This window comes from Pelecanus crispus, chromosome 5 (genome assembly GCF_030463565.1).
Source record: "Pelecanus crispus isolate bPelCri1 chromosome 5, bPelCri1.pri, whole genome shotgun sequence".
Lineage (NCBI taxonomy): Eukaryota > Metazoa > Chordata > Aves > Pelecaniformes > Pelecanidae > Pelecanus > Pelecanus crispus.
In genome coordinates, this window is record NC_134647.1 from 2558227 (window position 1) to 2573916 (window position 15690).

The following is a 15690-nucleotide window of genomic DNA, read 5'->3' on the forward strand; positions in this document are numbered from 1 at the left end:
TGCTGTAGGAGACATTATATACACAAATATATATATACAAATTAGCTGCTTGGACTTCTAATATTTAATGCTTGGGAGTTCTCTAAATTTCTACAGATATCAGACTCCAGAGTTTTGTCGATGTGATTACTGCTGGCTATGATAAAATATGTTTGAAAACAGAATATCTGAAACAATATTTATTCCAACTTGGACTTCACTCAGCTCAGGCTGATCTTGCCTCCATTTTCTCCTTTCATTATAAATAATTGTTATATATACTTCTATATAATGTTTCACATACTTACATAAAGAGCAATTTTCCATATATTTAAAATATTGTATGATAGCTGTTCCTGATACTTTCCTAACCAAATTCTCATTCTGCCACCATTTCTTGGACTGACCACCCCTCATAAGTCCCTTAATTCAGTATGAACATGATGAAGTAATTTGGTGAGTAGATTGCAATATTTATCTACCACTCTGCCTGAGAATGGTGTCAGACTGTGCCTTGATACAGAACAGTGTCATGGTTCACTTCTGAGTGCTCTTAGAAATGGTGTAGGTGGACGGGTCTGTAGTAAATCATGTTTACATCAATTTCTTTCTCTACCTAATGCTTTTAAGCAAGGCTAGGAAAGCAGTCCTCATGCAGTCACAAAATAGAGTTTATTAAAAAGAACTCTCCTTTTGCCAGTTCTAATAAGAATCAGAAGGTAGAAAGTGAGTATGATTCGCCTATTTGTTCATACAGAACAAAGAGCCTAGCATATTTTTATTTCTGATGATGTAAAAGAAAGCCTGTAATGACTGATATTATTGTGAAGAATTAATTTTTCCATACTCTACCTTCATTTAATCTGGATGACAGCATATATATTTTGGTTGTACCAGTTGGATGAAAATGTGGCTTATTAAATAACTGATACATATTTATTTCTGCTCTGAAATCACAGCTGCTAGCAGTGACCTTACTCTTTCCAATGGTAAAAATTATTCCTGACTGGGCCAGGTGAAACCGGCATGTAACATTTAAATTATAAACTGGAAATGCAACAGTAGAAAACAATTTCATGAGAGGGAGGGGGGTGTTCTTCTTTGTTACTATTAGCACAGTTGCTAAAATTCTTCAGTGATAAGGTACTGAAGGTCTATACAGGACATTTTTGCTCAATTTATCCATGGATTTCTATTATCTCATTAAAAACGCCTTGCAGGTATGTTTGAGTATGCTTGAAGAAAAAAAAAAAGCACTCTGCCTGACCTGCATGTTCATCTGAGTTGACTTCATGTTATGATTTGTTGTTTGTATAAAATTTTTTATATTTTGTCTGTCATAGTCCTGTTTCAAAAGCATGGTTTTATTTTCTGATGCAAGATAGAGCATGAAAGTTCTTTTTAAAAAATGTGTTCTAATGTCTTCCACCTGCCCTCAGGCTGTCTACAATGAATTATCATTCTTGGCGTACAGTCTGTTCTCACTGAATTCTGTGAAAACAGGTTTAGAGTCCTGAGTAGGGCAAGATGATCTTTAAGAAAGAAATTATCAAGATACAAATTCTGCTATCAAAGCCTTTAAAATAGCCTGGCATTATGATATATTCAGTGGGCATTTTTATCATCTACTGTGTAAGATGTTTTACGTTTCTCTTCATTTGATGACTGTTTAAAAATGAGATATTGTCCAGTTGCAAATTTTGAAAGTCACTAATCTGCCAAGATTGCTTTTTTCCCTCAATCTTGGAGATTTAGGATAGAAATGAAGCTTTTACACTCAGTGAAATAAATGTAAAATTAATCACACAGATAGATAGGCAGCCTCTTAGGCAAATAAGGGGTTTGCAAAGTTTAGTTCATTGGGCATGTTCAACTTTCATTGGCTTTCATCCTTCCTTCATGGAAGAATTTTGCAATTTTGTGTGTGAATATAAACATATCTGCTGAAGATGTTTTGTCTTGGTTTGTGTGGTTAACATACGCTCTTTCCCAATCACCAGGTTGAATACAAAAAGGACTATGAAAAGAAGAAAGACAAGTATACCACTGTTGTGGATACTCCAGAACACTTAAGGACTACAAAAGTCAACAAACAGATTAGTGATGTAAGTGTGGTCAGTCCCTTTGAAGCATACCTCCTTCTCGGAATTCTGACCTTTGAAGTGTGATAATTAAGAATATGGCGTTTTCAGTAGTCCATTACACACTGTTTCTCATCTTGACTTTTTTCAATTGACACCAATAACGTCAAGAAATAATATAACCTGTAATTTTTATCTTCAGATTATTTACAAATTGGAATATAACAAGGCGAAGCCTAAAGGCTATACTACAATCCATGATACACCTATGTTATTGCATGTGCGCAAGGTCAAGGACAGAATAAGCGATGTAAGTAAATTATCCTTGTCTGTGGTATCAAAAAGACACCTAATTAACTTCTAACTTTGATATGCAATACTTTTAGCTCATACGTAACACTGTCATTGAAAAGTAGCTTCTTGTTAGAGTGTATTGGTTTTGTTTACATGTAAAACTCCATATGTACTTAATGCTTTTTCAAAAAACACAATAGAGTATGAAAGTATTCAGGAAGTTTTTTTGTGTAACGTTCTTCTGTAGCTCTTGGAACATTTTTGCCGGGGCAGAGCAGCCCTCACCAGTAATAAAAGCCATGAGCTGGAACTGATGTCTAATTAAGGGATGAATTTGGGGAGTTTGTTTCTGGGTTTTCTTCCTCTATTGGCTACTGGCTTTTGTGGAGCCGTGAATAAGGTACTTAATACCTTACTGTGTTTATTAATTTCTTCTATGGATATTGTGAATATGTAAGGTAAGTATTCTGATCTAAAATAAATGTGTTTTGATTATGGAGCAATGGAAGGCTAAAAAGAAGAGGGAGAAAGGAAGATGAAGTGGATAGCATAATATCATAGGATTTGGGAGTCCTGGTGCTAATTCCTCTTCCTAACCTAGGATTTCTCTCTGACCTTTGTATGATTGTTCCTTCGATATCCATAAATAAAATGAGGATACTAGCACTTCTGTAACTCAATGTAGTACTGTGAGAATAAGTAGTGTGAAAGTCATTCAGATGCTACATGGTTTATCTATATAATGAGTAAATCTAGGAGTTAAAAAAAAAATATTATCCAGATACTAACGTGGATCATTAAGAGACAAAGATGTTCACAACGGATCTGTGAATGGAAGTACATTTTTTCGGTTCCAAACTGAGTGCTGAATTTGAGATTCTGTAAAGGAATTTTCAGAAAGCATTGAACGTGCCTATCAGAAGATAAGTTTCTTTATGGCATTTCTATTACGTGCAAAAAACTAGAAACAGGCAGAATTAGTGTTCGTGTGTAGATTTTTTTAAATTTCAGTCTGTGCTTCATGGTGAGTTATAGATACTACATTTTCTATTTAAAGAGAACTGCTGCTGAAGAGGACCCTTCTGTCAGGCAGATGGTTGATACCAAGTTGTATTCATACAATTTCTTTTTCTTCTGTTAAGATTTTGCTTTGACAGGAGCATTTTTTAATAGTATGTTTTCATATTTTGATGCTTTTCTTCTTCATGATGATATTATCTTTGTAAACATATTTTATGTTTGTCTTTCTTTAGCTGAAATACAAAGAAGTGTATGAGAGGAATAAATCTCACTGCAATGTCATAGCAGATTCAGTTCATATTAAGACTCCAAGGCATGCTTACAAGCTAAACAGCAATGTGAGTTCAGTTTTATTAATACTTGAATTTTATTATGCATAGTGTCTGGGAGTGGCAATGGAGACCATGAGAAATTATTTTCAGTTCCATTGACATTTCTTGAGCTTGGGCATTGCTTCTAATTCCTATGCTGCTTGAATAAAATGTATTTTAATTTATTTCATACTAAAGTGCTCACTCTCGCAAGTTGTCCTTGAGGTCACCTGAGGTCCTTGTATGTCACACATCTACTGTTCTTCTAGTCCCCCTCTGTTTTCCTGACAGAGACATAGCTGTCCCAGAAATTCTCTGTGATGATGTTCTTGTAGACAAAGTACGTGCTTCATGAGAAGCTCTCCTGTGTTTTCCATTCTTGGTGGCCCAACATCCCCTTCAATAGGCAAGGAACTGAAAGCACTCACCTTCTTCAAAGTCCTAACAGCTTTTCAGTCATTCATATTCCTTTCTCCACCTAGCAGTGGAAAATCTAGAGTAAATGGACTCCCACTGGATTGTAGATGATTCAGAGGAAAGCCCTAGTCTCATGTACATGCACTTTCTTACCTCTTCTCTCTTTAATTGGTACAGACCAAAAGAGAATTTGCATCTGTATGAATGTTATCTGCAAAGTACACAACTTCTAATTAAATTATTTTTTTTTTGTTGTTTCACTATAAACAGCTGGATTATAAGAAGAAATATGAAGCAGCCAAGGCTCATTGGCACTGGATTGCTGACAGGCCTGACTTTGTTCAAGCAGCCAAATCGTCTCTGCAACAGAGTGATGTAAGAAAATCAGAACAAACTGAATACTCCCTTTCCCCACATCTCTCATGTTCAGAATAAAAAAAAAAATAGAAGATTTGAGACTCTCTTATCTTTTATTTTTAATTTTTTTTTTTTTTTTTTTCTTTCCTGCAGTATGAATACAAACTGGACCGGGAATTCCTAAAGGGATGCAAACTCTCTGTCACAGATGATAAAAACACAGTATTGGCCTTAAATAATGCCATCTTGGCGAGTGATGTAAGTACTTGAGCACTCACTTTTTTTGTTTTACTAGAACTTTACTTACTACATAAACTACTTTATTGGAAATATGATTAGATTAAGAATGAAGCTTTGAGAAGTTGTTCTCAGTCTCACTTCATTATTTGATTTGACTTGTTTATTTCATGAGCAAATTGGCAAAATCTGAATCAATTTGCTCTTGTGAATGTCACTGGCGTAGCTCATGGATTAAATAAATATTCAAAGTTAATATTGCCTGAACACACTAGACTTTTGGTATACCTCTGCATTCCTGTTGTTGAAATGAAAATATTATCTGGAGAAAACAGTAAAAAAGCTGGAGGTATAACTTGTGCATAACACAAAGTATCTTTAAAAATTACTGTCAATATATTAATATTCAATATTCCATATATTAATAAAATTCCAAGTGAGAGCTGTAGGAATATGTAGACTGGAATGAATTTATCTTGGAAAACATCAAAATATGGCATTTTCTGCAAACTCTTGCACTAACAAGCAGGCACAACTATAGTAATTTCTTTTTACGTTGCCACAAGACAAGATACACATTGCTTAAAATGATATCTTTTCTTCCTGCTAGATAAAATACAAAGAGAAGCACAACAAAGCTCGAGGAACGTACCATGTTGTTCCAGATACACCTCAGATCCTCCTGGCTAAGACTGTCAGCTCTCTTGTATCTGAGGTAAAACAGCGGAGAGTTACTTGTTCATTTTAAGTACATCCTTCTAATGGGGGCGGGGGGGGGGGGGGGGGGGGGGGGGGCAGGGCTTGCACTGCTGTTTTTTACCTGGTTTTATTCTGTGCTTTCAGAACAAATACAAAGAACATAGCAAGAAGCAGCTTCCGCACGGGTCTTACACAACCCTGCCAGAGACACGAGACACTGCTCATGTGAAAGAGGTGACCAGGAATGTCAGTGAGGTAAGTAACTACTGTGATAACAATTTCTGGTGAGATTATTACCTGCTGCCTGTAATTGATGAGACTGTTGCATGTTTTAGTATACATGCAACACATTTAGAGTCTCATTGTAAAATGCCAAAGGAGTCAGAAAAGATTAGTTCCTACCAGAATGAGACTTTAACAAAGAGCTAAACACATTTTATTGGTGATCTGTTGAAATACTCCGGAGAAAAGTGATGGGCTGGAATGCTAACGGCTGCCCTTAATTCAGATTTTATTCTTCTTAGAACACAGTTTAAACACAAGTCATTATCTCCAAACAGCAAGCTTTTGTAATCTTAAGGTGCATTTTATGACAAACAAGCTGGGGACCATACATTTTGAGACTGAGGAGACTGCATTTTATCTGTCTTAACAGTTTCAGTGAACTTATTTCCAAGTTTCAGTAGCATTTACCTCCATGTGACATTAAAAAAATTACACATGTCCCTTTTTGCTCTTAACAGACAAACTATAAAAAGAATTTTGTGAAGGAGAAAGGCAAGTCTAATTATTCTATCATGCTGGAGCCTCCCGAAGTGAAACATGCCATGGAAGTTGCTAAAAAACAGAGTACGGTAAGTTTGTCTTGTCTTTTCATTAAGTAAGTAGTTGAGGAGGCAAATTCAAAGACAGCTGGCAAAAACAAAAGTTCACATAATTCTGGATTTCCCTGCATGTTCAGGTGTAATTCTGAAAGACAAAGGTGCAAATATTTACAAATGTAAAATTGCGCTGAAAGAAAGGATTTCTTTGGATATCATATTTCTACTTAATCACATGGTAGGATTTAAAGTAATCTAGTGCAAATCACATCTAATAATTTTTTTCATTCCTTCAAATACAGACAGAATTGCGTATGCTTATTTCTTCATTTGTGGACAACTTGCAAAAACAGATTCCCAAATCCATTCCTTGTGAAATTATTTTTAAAAAAGCCATGCACTTTCCCAGTAACATTGCTGTGTCCTTATTAGTTATATTCCTCTTGAACAAACCTCAGTAATTTTCTTTCCTCTGTTTATCATCACGGATTAGATTGAATACAAGAAAGATGCCAAGTCAAAGCTCCACTACACACCTATAGCAGATCGACCAGATATTAAGAAAGCAACTCAGGCTGCCAAGTTAATTAGTGATGTAAGTGGTTTTTAAGTCTTCTGTATAATTCTTTAGCAGCAATTTTACTATTAAAAACAGTGTCAGTAAAATAATTAAAAGGGAATGTCATCACAACTAAACTATACTGGTTTTTTTGCTTTGTTAGATTGAATATAAAAAGCGTGGAGAAGCTGGCATTGGCGTAACCATGCTGGGACGTCCAGATATTGAACTGGCAAAGGAGGTGTCCAAGCTAACTAGCCAGGTAATAATAAAAAGTTGGAAAAACTTTGAAGCAGTGAGATAAATGAGACTTGATATTAATTTCTAGAGTAATACTGATATTACAACTGGAATTATTTCTAGATTAGGGGATAAGGGAATATTTTAAAAGAACTTGTTAAAGTAAAAATTAAATCCCAATGCAAGGTATTTGTTGTTAAATAAACTTTTCTACTGACTTACTAAATGTCTGTGATGGAGTTATAGAATCTCATTAAAATGATGCCGTGACAAGATCTTTTAAATACTAAGGCTGAAGTGTTAGCCATGTTCTCTTTTTTGAGATTTTCTGGGTATTGGCTTTAAAAGAAGCAGCCTTTTACCTGACTCTTCTAATCCATCCTTTATGAGATGGACATTCAGTTTCTTTCAGGCACTTTCTTTCTACTTTGTGACTTTAAAAGAATCTTCTGGTTTGAAGTTAATGTGTTACATTAATAGAAGTTTGCTTGCTTTTGTACAATGCTCATGGTCTCCGATCAGTCTGAAGCACATGCTTGCTATTTTCTCTGACAGTTTTTTCCACCAGGACCTGAGTTCAACTTGGTTCTTTCTCGCCACTTCATGCTTTAATCCTGTAATTATTTGCATTTCTGATCTTGCTTTCTTGCTGCGCATTATAGGCAGAATACCTCAAACGACATATGAGAGGGCATGGAGCTGCATCTTATGATACCCCATGGATGAGAACCTTTAAGAAAGCTAATATGCTAAGTAGCCATGTAAGATAATTCTAAGTGACGCATCTGGGAATGCCATTTTTATGCATCTGTCTCTTGCTTGCGTATTATCTTACAATCCCAAGCTGTCAAAGGGTTTATGATGCACCAGTTGCACTGGATCTTTTTGTGTTGAATGTAGCAAAACTTGTGAGACTGCCCTTCATAATGGTTTTGGAACTTCCAGAGCTCTTAATGGAAGTTTCCGATGCTCTCATGCAATGTGACAGCTCGCATTTTTCACCCAAAAAAACTAAAATCAGGCAAATAAGCTTGAGCTGGTTTTCCTGAAACTGTGCAAAAAATGGAAATATGTGTGTATGACAAACCCGAACAATGGTGCTGGTAATTTTCAGTGAACAGTCATACCATATGCCTAACTTTCACACTAGAACTTCATTTTAACTATTCAAACTTCAAACTTCTATTTAAACTTCATTACTTCATTTAAACTATACTGTTTGCATTGTGCTGGAATGGCATAATGGAAGCATGGTGTATGACTGAATCACCCTGTAGTGATTTGAGGGCTCAGTTTCCTGTATTTCTTGCCATCTCAAAACCTTTGGAAAATAGAAAAATGATGGCTGCATAGTAGTTTTTGAAGTGGCAGCAGACAGATCTGTGCCATTTCAGTTTTGCACATGTATTTCCAAATGAAAAAAAAGGGAAATTATGGTTTTTCCATGACTGCTGCATGTAACTGTCGCATGTTTGAATGTCAGCCACTGTGTCTGTCAGGAAATACAAGAATCTTATCAGTGGAACCAAGGATTCTTAAACGGAACAATTGAACTACAAGAAAAAGAAGAAATATGTTTATTGCCATTCAGTGATGAGATCCTCCTTTTGCTTTTGCTCCAGTGCTAGACGCTTCTCCTCTCGTCTTATAAACATGCTTTGATGAGATTATTTTGGTCCTGAGAGAAAATTAACTATTGTAGAGGCAGTAAGGGAGCAAAGAATAATTGGCATAATCTTTAACTTTTTTTTGTCTTAGACATTTCTTCTCATAAACTTCTTTTTAAGGCATTATGTCCAGTTTGATTATCCACTTGCCTTTTTTCAGTTGGATTTCATCTGCCTGTCTGGCATGCTTGCTTTTAATTTTGCATAGATCTTCCAGTAACATTTTGTCTGGGCTTAAAAAAAGTGAACTCTTTGGCATGGTGGTCTGATCTTGATCATATGTTGCATAGTTTGCAAAACTTAACAGATTCTAGTGTACTCTGCTTGATTTTAATTTTTGTAAGGTCAGAACCAATACTGATTTCTTTATGTCAAAAAAGTTAATCTTCGTTTTCTTACAGCAGCTATATAACTTGTGGATTTGCCTGTTTCGCTGTGTGTTTTATCTGAATGATGGAATATTTTTGCAAAGCAAAAGAGCAGCATGAACCATATGGTGCTGTATGGACAAGAACATGACAATGAATTCAAAATGTGAAATGTGGTTGTGGATGTGATTTAATTCTGCATTCAATCGTCTTTCTTTTTTTTACTAACATAAAATTATCTGTTTACATTTCTGTAATTGTCATAAAAAAACCTCCAGCATGAGTCAGCTGTTCCTCAACTTAGTTACCAGTTCTTCAGTGTTTTAGTTCCTTCATTTCAATTTTCACAGAAATATTGCTTGGGAGATCAGGTTTTTTCTGAAGAAGCGTTAACCCTTTTTCCTCATCAGCCACGGTCTTACATTTTCTGCATGCTTTTTATAAGTATTGTCTTGGTCCTGAACAAGATCACATTCTTTCAGAAAGACTGATGACGGTTGTTCAGTTCTTGCTCTTTAGACCAGGGATGGGGGTTGCTGGCTTATTTAGTATAAAGTATCTCCAAGGAAATGTGAATCGGTAAGCAGAAACAAATGTTGCCTTGCTTGTTTCCAGACCAGGCAGAATACTACTATAGGGAAGACATGACAAATCCTCCGATTTTTCTACTGACGTTCACTCTAATGGTGATGAGCATACATACTAACTATGGGATCCACTTAGATAAGCTAGAACTTAACCTTTAATACTTCATGTTTTTCTTGCATTCTTCAGTAACTCTTCTGAAACAATTTTATGCATCTCAGACCACAAAAAAAGTAATAAACCTAAAATATTCCTAATGGAACCATCCCTTTTGTAGGTTTACAAGAAATAGTGAGGAATTAGCCTTTAGCTGCACCTGCAGCAGTGGGATGGGACAAGTCATGATGGATGAAGGACTTGCTCTCATTTAAGTCATTAGCAAAACTCTCATTCCTATCAACATTCTGTGCCTTCAGCCCGGGTCTGCTGGAATACTAGGGCTTCCATCACCATGGTTTACCTTGCTGATGCTAATGTGGTCTGGAAGTGTTACTAAGCCTCTTGTGTAATCTAATTCCTGTTAATTAATTGTATCACTATTCTGTTTGTGATCATTAACATCCTCCTTCATCTCTGATTTGTACAGAACACAGTATGTGTATAGCAGTATATATAAAAGTATTTGATAGATTGCTGTCTTCAGTGCTCATATGTCTTGAGGTAGTTTTTAAAGCTCATATTTCTCCAAGAAGTACGTAAAAAGTTCTTTTAAATACTCTTTATATTTGTGTCAGTTTTTGTCTCTTTGTGAAATAGGGTGTCTTTCATCTATGCACAGTTCCTGTCAAGTGAAAAATTCTTCATCTCTGAGGGTCAGAATCTAGCTGTGTTTTGTCAACATACTTCTCTTGACTATGTCTGTTGTTTTTACAATGAGGAGATGTAACCTGTGCACTGAAAGAAAAATTGCAAGTGGTATTTTGTAAATACAGATGGTAGATTTTCTTTCCACGTCAGGTCATCTTTAAAATAGCCTTTATTCCAGTGGATGCCTTCAAGTTACTACATTTTCATTCTTCTGCTTGCCATCAGCACTGAAGTAGGGTCTCTTCGCCTTCTGCAGCCAAACAAGTGAATACTCGAGAACAGTTGTAATACCTGGTTGTTTTTTAATTTAGGTGAAATACAAGGAGAATTTTTCCAAAGAGATGGGTAAAAAGCCAAAGTATGACTTAAAGGAGGCTAAAATCTACAAGACCATGAAAGATGCTCACAACATGGCTAGTGAGGTATGTTTACTTATGCTTTTCCCTAGGGAAATTAAAAGTTTCAAATTTCTTTAACAAAGACCTCATTTATGGTATTAATACATTCAACATCACAGGTTTTATTAGCAGTCTCCTTTTCTGAGGTTGTTTGTCCTTTCTTACCTGCAGGTGAAATACAAGGCGGATTTAAAGAAACTTCATAAGCCTGTCACAGACATGTCTGAATCGCTGATCATGAACCACGTCCTGAGCACAAGCCAACTCGCCAGTGCTGTAAGCTCATTAACTAATCCTGGATCCGTCTGATTTTTCAGTTACTATTGATTCCATTCTGAATTGCTGTCTGCTAACTATTTCTGTAACAATTACTCCCGCTGTTATTGTTCATGGGACGTCACCTGGTAGTGATCTCTTCCTCTACTTTCTAATGACTGTTTCCTAGTTAACTAGCAACTTTGCCACATTTGTCCTCTGGGAAGCGAAATCTTTATTAGCCATAGAACTGTTAATCTTTTAAATCCTCTAATAATTTTTAGTGGATTGATCATTACATTTTAACTGATTGCATCACACTAACAAATACTATTATCTTCTTCTTTTACTTTTTTCTTTACTGCTTACTATATTTAAAATTTTTATTTTTCTCTGGTTTTTTCATTTCATGTTTATGTTTAACATCCCCCCGTTGTAGATGTACAGAGCTATGCCTAACAAAATACTTGATAATTTTACTGAGAAAACACAAAAATCATTATTGCTTGGTACAGCCTTTTCATGTATCCACTGTGTTTTCTTTTTTCTTTTTCTTTTTTTAATCCTGGTTTTGAAAAAATCTTTGTTGCAGTCAAAATGGCCAAAAAAAGATAACTGTTCACCCACATCTTTAGAAATGATATCTGATACTGGCAGTTAAACTTCTTGGTTTTGTTTTGCTTTTTGAATTTCTAATTTCTCTTTGATGTTCTATTGAAGTGTTGCTTTGATTGGACCTAAGAAGTAAATTTGCTGAGGGATTTTTTTTTTATTGAGATGATTTTTGACACCTTCCCTTCAGTACCAGTACAAGAAGCAATATGAGAAGAGTAAGGGTCACTACCATGTGGTGCCAGATAATCTTGAGCAGGTTCATCTAAGGGAGGCATCAGAACTACAGAGCCACGTAAGTTGGTCATGTGTTTCTCATTAACCCCACTCACTGAGTACCAGTCTCCATCACTGAAGTCATCCTAGCAAATTCTCCAGTATATAACAATCTCTTTGCCTATCTGCTTTATAAACACTGCACACCTGAGTGAACAAATCAATGAGAAATATTTGCACAGTTGCAAGTTTAGAATACATGTAAAATGTCTATGATTTCTTCATTCTAGAGTAGATCTCATGCCTTTTGTATATGGATCATTTTACACACTATAATGCGTCTATCAGGGTGATTTTGTCTATAGAAAAAAGGACCTGGTAACCACAGAAACTGGAAATTGAAAGAAGCAGGGCTGTTGCTGACAGTATATTTTCAACTGCTTTATCCATTCTAGCCTCAAGTGATACAAAGGAGAGCTCTGCCATTCTTTTTCTGCATCTGAAATTGCTTTAACCAAAGCAACACCTACTGCTGCTATTAAATATGTCTGACCTTTTTTTGCCTCTGGAATACAGCAAATAGTGAAGTATTCCAGAGAAATTTATACTCTGATTTGGCCTCTAATCCTCTCTATTCCAGGTTCTATTCCAGGTATTTATTGATTGTAAAGCAAGACAGAAATTACTGCTAGAACACAAAGGGTTGTAGTTATTGTTCTGCTGCATGGCATGGAAGAGCAAAAAGGTTACGTAGCAAAGGACTACTAGAAAATGGTTGTTAATCAGCTTCTAGTTAAAGTCGCTACTTGTTGCTCCAATTTGAGATCAGGATCTGTCTCAGCCAAAGACACAGGATTACCTCATGCAGCAGTCTGAAAATTGATGCCCTAAAGGCTGGATACTATAACTTGAAGCAAGAATATCTTCATCCTTGTGGACATTTTACTTCCTGGACACTTATGCACAGAATTAGCAAGTTGCTAAACTGCATCTTTTCAAGCCCTGCTGCTAACACTCCGGCAATCCATTAACATGTAACTGGCTGAACTCAGCCAGGGTCATGAGCGGTCTGAGTGCCTTCAAGTTAGATTTGTACAGCTACCTGTCCTCCTTCTTGTGATCAGTAAATTCTTGATATCTGAGCTGACGCTGCTTATTCTCTGCAACAGGAAATAAATGAGTAGAATTTTGAGGCCACACGCATTTTGCTGCAAGCCTGACCTTTGATTTTACATTTTATGGTCAATAATATGGATTTCAGGAAGGTAAACAGTGTTAGACATTCATTTTTTACCACGGATCTGTTGACCAAAGTAGGCACATAGTAGTCAATGAATAGGTTCTTTGATTATTTAGGAGGGTAACCTTTTTTCCTTTCTTCTCAGGTGAAATACAGAGAAAAGTATGAGAAGGAAAAAGGAAAACCTATGTTGGACTTTGAAACTCCAACATACCTTACTGCAAAGGAATCTCAGCTCATGCAGAGTGAGGTACAGTTAAAATCAATACTAATAGACTAAAAAACTTTAAAATTTATTTTTTGTAGTTAAGCTTTCACAGTGATTTAGACAGGCAATTATACTTGCATCTTGTGTGTGCTGATGGACTGCAAAATTATAGCTCTATCACATTTCTTTATATCGGTTATGAAATACTACAGTTAAAATTCATGAAGCTTTCCTGTGCCACAGTGAAGTGTATATTATCTGTAGTTTTTCATCAAGAAGCTAACAGTAAATGAAGCTTAAGTGAGTCTTCAAGTCTTTAGAAGAAAAGTAATATGAAATACATTTCACTTAAATTTTGGCAATGCAAGTATAATATGTGTGTTGGTTATCATAGTCCACAGAAAGTACCCTGGTTATTCTTTTCACCTCAGAACTCTAATTTTGAGAAACCCATTTATTTCCTGTTTGTCTCTACTGTCATAGTGTTCTTCACTGACCTGTCGTTCTATTTCCTCAGGCAGTTCTTTTCTGTTTGTTTGAAGTATAATCTTGTTCTGTCACAGATGAAGGCTTATACATGCTGAAAACCAGTTGTATAAGGCCATTAGTCGTTACGTTTGAGTGATTCCATTGAATGTTTGCTCTGCATATACAAATAAGTAGAAAAAGAAAAAAAAAGGCAGGGTCAGGTCATATTTCCATTGAAAGTAATGAGCTTTTTCGTGGGCTTTAGTAGAAACAGGATTTATTGCTTTAGGTGCCCATAGCATTGACTGTAGCAGATTGTTGTTGTGACATTAATACGAAACCACTGCTCCATCCTCCCAGTAGTTTTTCATGTAATTAAAAATAATGTAATAAATATTTGCTGGTTTGCTTTTTTTCTTCTTACTCTCATTAGAAACAATATAAGAAGGACTTTGAAGAGTCCATTAAGGGCAGAAACCTTACTGGCTTGGAGATTACACCATCCTTATTACATGTCAAATATGCAACCAAAATAGCAAGCGAGGTAGCAGTTATTCTGTGCTTATTTCCTCTGTCAAGTTAAATAATTCCACTAAGTATTCTCAGCAGCATTTCTTCTTCACCGCTTTCTTTTTCCTAACCATTCACATTAAGCATGCTTACATATATTTTGTGTTGTGATCTAATTTGTCGTGGACATTTATTTCATTGTTCGTTAACTGTATTCATATTTACCGTGTCCCTTTCTGACACTCATCAGCCTAACTGTTCCGTAGTGGGGTGTATATATGTGTGCCTTTGCAATTTATCTTGAACAAGAATTACTATATTCAGCTGCAGTAGTTCTTATATAACCCTATACCATAATCTTTGTTGGTTTAAAAAATTCTTTTTTCCTTTGGAGCGTTGGAATCTTTTTCTTTTTTTTTTTTTAAAATTAATTTTTGCAACAAAGTTGTAGAGTGTAGAACTCTATATAGTCTGGCTTTGCAGTTTTCATTTCCTTTCTTCTGCAGAAAGAGTACAGGAAGGATCTGGAGGAAGGTGTCAAAGGTAAAGGACTAACAGCTTTAGAGGAGACTCCAGACATGTTAAGAGCGAAGAATGCAACTCAAATTCTGAACGAGGTATGTCAAAAACTATTTGGAAAATACCTGAGTGGATTTAACAGCCTCCAACTGATAAATGTTTATGGCTGTATAACACTAGTATGAACTTTGTCATTCCCTAGAATATCTTGAGTAGGGAGAAAAAAGAATGTGTATGGGTGACTAAGGATAAAACTGGGAGCCTGAACTTTTAAGTGAGCTCTTTTCTGGCTTTGCAGTTACTGTCAGGAATATCGGTGGGAAACAGGTGCTGTGATCTGACTATTGGCAGATCAGTCAAGGGATAGACGAAACCAGCATCGTGATGCAGCAGGGCTAAGCGTAGGAACCAGAGCTGCCAGTTTTGTGAAGCAGGCATCTTAGGTCAGGAGCAGTTACCAAGGATGAGGAAACAAGAAGCAAAGTGAGAGATCAGAAAAGGACTACAATGAGAGAACCATACTGGCATACTCTGGTCTGGGAGGTGTGCCGTGCAGCAAAGAGCTCTTTTTCAATGAGGTGAGTCAGAAAGTGCAGCCATGCTCACGAAGAGTTCCCCCTGCCCGGGACTGATGCCCAGCTGGCAGCTGCAGGGCTGATGGCCGAGGCCGTCTTCCCCACTTTGATGGAGAGAGGTGGCCAGCGGACAGTCAGGATGCAAACCTACAGCTACTTTATTTACGTGGTGGACTGGTGCAATAAATATTTCATAGTGATGGGTTTCATTGGATAAGATTAGCTCGTATTTTAAGAGCCTTAACAT

At 36.3% G+C, this 15690-nt stretch overlaps 1 protein-coding gene across 1 annotated transcript in view; it reads left to right on the forward strand.

Annotated features, from left to right (window-relative positions):
- NEB (nebulin) overlaps window positions 1–15690 on the forward strand; it is a 125448-nt gene that overhangs the window by 89581 nt on the left and 20177 nt on the right. Inside the window, exons 113-129 of the mRNA XM_075711405.1 lie at window positions 1980–2084; window positions 2263–2370; window positions 3608–3712; window positions 4373–4477; window positions 4613–4717; window positions 5307–5411; window positions 5540–5650; window positions 6139–6249; window positions 6710–6811; window positions 6939–7037; window positions 7678–7776; window positions 10754–10864; window positions 11012–11116; window positions 11898–12002; window positions 13309–13413; window positions 14273–14383; window positions 14856–14966. Coding sequence (XP_075567520.1) covers window positions 1980–2084; window positions 2263–2370; window positions 3608–3712; window positions 4373–4477; window positions 4613–4717; window positions 5307–5411; window positions 5540–5650; window positions 6139–6249; window positions 6710–6811; window positions 6939–7037; window positions 7678–7776; window positions 10754–10864; window positions 11012–11116; window positions 11898–12002; window positions 13309–13413; window positions 14273–14383; window positions 14856–14966 — 1803 coding nt within the window. The remainder of the gene's footprint in view (window positions 1–1979; window positions 2085–2262; window positions 2371–3607; window positions 3713–4372; window positions 4478–4612; window positions 4718–5306; window positions 5412–5539; window positions 5651–6138; window positions 6250–6709; window positions 6812–6938; window positions 7038–7677; window positions 7777–10753; window positions 10865–11011; window positions 11117–11897; window positions 12003–13308; window positions 13414–14272; window positions 14384–14855; window positions 14967–15690) is intronic.